This window comes from Olea europaea, chromosome 19, assembly GCF_002742605.1.
Source record: "Olea europaea var. sylvestris chromosome 19, O_europaea_v1, whole genome shotgun sequence".
Taxonomy (NCBI): domain Eukaryota; kingdom Viridiplantae; phylum Streptophyta; class Magnoliopsida; order Lamiales; family Oleaceae; genus Olea; species Olea europaea.
The window spans coordinates 6,603,734-6,609,839 of NC_036255.1; the positions used below are offsets into that span (position 1 = coordinate 6,603,734).

A 6,106-nucleotide genomic window follows, 5' to 3' on the forward strand; every position below is an offset into this window, starting at 1 on the left:
AAAACCTTAACCAGATTTAAAATCGACATTTCATGGATGAAAATATCGTTAGTTTATAAGATAACTTTGAATAAAATAGATTTCGCTCCAAAGGAAAGATAGATAGATATATTTGAGGAATAATTAGAAGGTACCAAGAATATTCTTAATCACTGTTAAGAGAATCTTAACAGATTAGTCCTATCAACCTATAAATATTCAAATCTTCATCATCAAATTAAACACTAAAAAAAATGTCTTTTCAAATTTCTACAATGTGGGTCTTCATCTTTTTCTGGCTACACTATGCTGCTAGAATATGCAATGGAGGTGTTACCAGCAGTTATATCAGAAAACCCCAAGCCTCACTCGACATGCCTCTTGAACTTTTTCCTTCACCCCTTGGATTCAATGCACCAGAGCAGGTAACTTACTTATATTGCTGGAACAAGATTTGTGGAGTTTAGTTAATTCATTATTTGTAAATCATTTGCAAGCGTTGATTTTGTTCATTCCTCGTTGCAGGTTCACATAACACAAGGAGATCGCGTAGGACGAAGCATGATAATTTCATGGGTGACCCCAATAAAGCCATATCCAAATGAAGTCACTTATTGGGAAGACATAAATGGAAAACATGGTCACAAACACAAGATTAGTGCTAAAATCACTTCTTACAGATACTACAATTACACTTCTGGTTTTATTCATCATGCAACAGTCAGAAGGCTAAAGGTCACCCACCAACTTATTTATAGTTTGTTTCTTACGCGAAAATATTATTTGATATAGAATCTTATGTTTTGAATCCGTGCAGTACGACACGAAGTACATTTACGAACTCGGAAAGCACAATACGACTCGGAGATTCCACTTCACGACTCCTCCTCAAGTTGGACCTGATGTTCCATACACCTTTGGTGTTATGGGTGAGCAGATTTATAGCCTCGTAAATTCAATTATGTATTCACTATACTTACAATTCATGCTTATGTATCTAGGTGACTTGGGACAAACATATGACTCGAATCAAACATTCGAGCATTATGTGGCGAACCGAAAGGGTCAAGCAGTGCTGTTTCTTGGTGATCTTTCATATGCAGACGATTATGAATTCCATGACAATAGGAGGTGGGATAGTTGGGCTAAATTCGTCGAGAAGAGTGTTGCATACCAGCCATGGATTTGGACAGCAGGAAATCACGAACTCGACTATGCCCCAGAGATTGTAAGACTTTCGCTCTCGATATTGCCTAGTAATTTAGAGCCGAGTGCATCGAATACGCCCTCGGTCCCTGATTTGTCCGTTACATTAATTAATTCATAATTTTATGCATATATCTGACATGTTGTGAATTGTTTGAACATATTTTTTGTAGGAGGAAAACACTCCATTCAAGCCGTATATGCATCGTTATCACGTTCCTTACAAGGCGTCCCAGAGCACGTCTCCTCTTTGGTATTCCATTAAGCGTGCATCGGCCTACATAATTGTACTGTCTTCTTATTCGGCTTATGGTAAGTAAACATTGTTGCTGGGAACTATCCTTTTGGTTGCCTAGGCTATACCTTCGGAAAAATATCAAAATACATTATGATTTGTTTGTCTATAATTTTCAGGTACATATACTCCACAATATAACTGGCTTCAACAAGAATTGCCAAAAGTGAACAGGGCTGAAACTCCATGGCTCATTGTTCTTCTTCATTCTCCATGGTATAACAGTAATAACTACCATTACATGGAAGGAGAAAGCATGAGAGTCATGTTTGAATCTTGGTTTGTTCAGAACAAAGTCGATCTCGTGTTTGCTGGACATGTTCATTCTTATGAGCGCTCGGTAAGCCTTTCAATTTCAAACAAGTTTTCTTTAATTCTTGTCTAGTTCAGCGTACATTAGTATTTTTTGCTTCCCATGCATGGATATATGACAAGGCTTTCAATGATTCTATGAAACATTTGTACATAACATGCTGTCTTCTCGATGACTTTTTTTTATATAAATTAACAAGATTTCACAATTCTTGATGAAACAAGCCCAAATTTGTTATCCCGAATTTTCTCGGTCCTCTAAGCTATCACCCCATTGCAGTTTCGAAGCCTTGGCTGTCTTCCAGTTCGAGATATGAAAATTGTACAGGGAACAGACGTTAAGTCCGACTAAATATTAACGAAATGTAATTCTTGTTTTTCTGTACAGGAAAGAATATCGAATACCAAGTACAACATAACAAACAATTTGGGCACTCCAATGAAAGATGCTTCTGCCCCAGTGTACATAACCATTGGTGATGGTGGAAACATAGAAGGCCTTGCTAATAAGTAAGTGTTTCACATTCTATTACTCTCCCCCAGTACATAAACAAGCTAATTAACCAACAAATGGACGTCCATATAACCGTGTAATTTGCAATGCAGCTTTTCAGAACCACAGCCAAGTTACTCAGCTTTTCGAGAAGCAAGTTTTGGGCATGCAATTCTTGAAATAAAGAATAGGACTCATGCCTTCTACAGTTGGTACCGGAACCATGAAAATGAGCCAATTGCAGCTGATTCTACTTGGTTTTACAACAGATATTGGTATCCGCATGAAGAGCCAAGCTCCACCAAGAATTAAAAAAGGGCTTTAAATAAGTTGTTCTGCCAAAAGAAAATGTAATAATATTATGCCTTCGCTAGTTTTTCTTTCTCCCTAACTCGTAGAAGTAGAAATAGGATGTTTTGATTTGTCCTTGTATTAAAACTTTGCAAGCATTATTTATTATTATAATGTTTTTACTGTTTAGATTTGTCCAATATCATCATCTACATTACCCACGAATAATTTAGTATTTTTTTACTAAATATTAGTAATGCATACTCGCAACAATGACACGATAGAAATAGAAGATAATGCATGTACACACACTCCTCTAAGTGAATATATAAACAAGTGTTTTCTCAGTTATAAAGAATTCAGTGTCATTGGATATATGTGGTGCAAGAAGCTCTCCGCACCCCCACCCAACTTGTTCCGAGCCTCAAAAAGGTAGGGGATCCCGGTTGCTTCACCTACACATATGTATGTGCATGTGCGCATCAAAGGTTATCCGGCAACACTACTGCTGGGGGCATCTCTGAGATGTTGATTTTCCTAGAGAATTGTATTATTTTCTTGTCTATTTAAAATATCACAGAACGTTACAATTTTATTTACATCTTATCAATATTTTAAAATATTTTCATATTGTATATTTTTATTTAATCTGTAAATATAGTTGACTATGTTGTAGACAGTGTGCTATTAGGAGCAATAGCCACCATACAAGTATCATAAGTCACTATAAATAGTGTCTTAAGTGAAAAATCTTCAATGCATATTGTCTAGAGACCAAGAATGTAAAAAATAATTGAAGAACAGAAGCTTTTGATTCTAGAGCATTTACTAGTAAGCATAATTTAATGCGAGTTTTCTTCAATTTCATGATGATCAGTCACTGCATTCGCTCAAACTTTTAGATAGTTCTACAATATTATTGCTAGAATATTGTATGATTACATAACCAAGAGTATGTTATGTAAATAATTTGAATAGTATATAGAAATGTCTTCGTTAGCCTCTATCCACCAACTACTATAGGATTAGAACGATCTCTTGAACAGATTGATGGTATAACTAGGAAAGTAATGCTCATTTGTTACTCCTTTGAAGAGGATTCTTCAATGTTCAACACGATATGAATAAACATTGATCCATCCTTAAATTGAACTACACTTCAAATATTAATTCAAAAATATACAACCTTTTTGTCTACATATAATGTCCATTTAGTGGATATCAATTAATATATGACCAACCGTGTTGCTCATTTCAATGTATTTATACACATCTATGATCAATATCAAGGCAAGAAAATTTTCGCCAATTGCCAACATTTAAAATTGTAACTGAATCCAAAACATGTGTTCATTATTTCGTTTTTAAATCGTAGTCAGACAACTGATTAATCTCCTTAAACAGATCTATGGAACGAATTTGTTGAGATTGAATCTGACTTGAATTGGCATGTAATTATATGTTTAATCAATTACAGCTATTATGTAAAATAATGTAACTTTGACTCTAATATATACAAGATAGACTTAATATAATAATGTATTACATGTATAGACAACTAATTAGTTCACCTAAATATTTTTGTGTAAAAATAATTAAAACGTAAGCAAAAATAGGAGCATAAATCTTTCTCAAATTATGGATAACAACGTAATGGCTAAAATGCAAACTTAACATCTAATTATGAAAAATAAATAAGCAGAACCTTAACCACATTAAAGATTTAAATTTCATATATGAAAATACAATTAGTTTATAAAATAACTTTTGAGGGCAAACACGCTTTTAAAGAAAATGAAATATTCGAGGAATAATTAGCAGGTAAAAAGAATATTCCTAATTATTGTTAAGAGAATCCTAGCAAATTAGTCCTACCAAGTTGTAAATATTCGAATCTTCATCATCAAATTAAACCCTATAAGAAAATACATAGCTAGGTCTTATCAAATCTTAGGGTGCATTTGATTAAAATTATGGAATTTACATGAAACAAAAATAAGTTTTAGGCAATCCTATTACCTATAACTTATTTGTATAAAAAGTATTAATTAAATATTTGATTAATTTAATTTTCAATCTAAAATATTATGTTTGTCCATTTTTTATTAGTGGATAAATGAGAGAGAGAGAGAGAGAGAGAATGTGAATTACCTAGGAAATAAAAATCATCCCTCTTTAAAGAAAATATTTTCCTTACCTATTGCAATTTTTTTCTACTCTCTCTATGATGTATCATATTTTCATTGTATGAACATATCTAAGTTTCCATTCATGTAGGGATTGTTAGAATTTGGTTTAAAGATTGAAAATTTTAGTTAAGTATAAACTTCAAAAAAGTGACTTCGTGTCAACTTTGACCAAAAATTAGGACTTGATCTGACAGTCAAATAATAAAAATAAATACTCTAACTTGTTTTACCTGTCAAGTAGATTAACATAGTATATTTGAAATTTCAAAACTAATTCTGAAATGAATGTGAAATTGCGGTCTAAAATTGAAAGAAAAATGAGGAGAAAAGAGGCCAAAATCAGCTAAAATCGTCGCTCGAGCGGTAGGCTAGCACTAAGCGAGTAGCAAAGCTATCACTCGAGTGACAAGATAGCGACAGGTGAGAGAAAAACTTCTATTGAAAAGATGTCACTGGCACTTGAGCAAGAGGCCAGCGACAGCAAGGAATGGGCCCTTTCTTGAAGATTGTTGAGTTTTAGAGCGTATCTTTTCACTCACAATATCTCTTCTTCTATAACTAGGATCCTTTGGACGTCCATTATGCATCCAATATTATTTTGCATTGAGTCTTGCATCAACACCTCTTCAAAAATCGTTAAAAAAGTTATTTTTCTTATAGAGAGAAGAAAAATTGTTTGAGTTCACTGTTGCTACCACAAGTTGCAACCGTTATATCTTGAGAGATAAGTGCCGTAATTTGTTAACACCGTCGTTAGGCAATTTTGCCTTAAAGAGGAAGTATTTTATCACTTGTCACGAATTTTTCTTTCGTCTTTCAGTCTCCTTCCTTCCTTTCCATTTACTATTCCATATTGTGCCTATTTAGTTTGGACTATCTAATTGTAATCTAAGTCAAAGTCAAACAATCAATATTAACCACATCTTTCATGAGTCACACAACTTTTCAAATATATTTCAAAAACTTCTATAACAATTTACTAAAAAAATCTAATTTTATTTCCCACCAAACACCTTCTAAGTTTAATTAAGCTCCTGCAAATTAAACTTTAACAATTACTTTGGGGGAAACCGATAAAATTTGGAGATGTATATTTCAAAAGATGGCAACAAAAGATGTTCTATGATACTACTTTGAATTCAGCAAATTTCTTAAAAGAATTTGCTCCTGCAGTACAAGAAGGAGAAAAAAATAGTGAAGTGAATATGGTCTTGGATGCATGGAAGCATTCGAATTTTATTTGCAAAGAATGTATACTAAATGGTTTGGATAATATTTTATATGGAGTATATAGTTCAAAAGACTCGGCCAAGAATCTATGGGATTCAATAAAGAAGTACA

The 6,106-nt window shown here is 33.3% G+C and overlaps 1 protein-coding gene across 1 annotated transcript; it reads left to right on the forward strand.

Annotated features, from left to right (window-relative positions):
• The first annotated feature begins 235 nt into the window (after window positions 1-235).
• On the forward strand, window positions 236-2,760 carry LOC111368406 (purple acid phosphatase 5-like). Its single transcript, XM_022989631.1, has 8 exons — window positions 236-404; window positions 505-714; window positions 797-908; window positions 981-1,207; window positions 1,359-1,497; window positions 1,600-1,820; window positions 2,181-2,302; window positions 2,399-2,760. Exons 1-8 carry the CDS (start codon window positions 255-257, stop codon window positions 2,595-2,597), a joined length of 1,380 nt encoding a protein of 459 aa, XP_022845399.1. The 5' UTR covers window positions 236-254; the 3' UTR covers window positions 2,598-2,760.
• The last annotated feature ends 3,346 nt before the right edge of the window (window positions 2,761-6,106 follow it).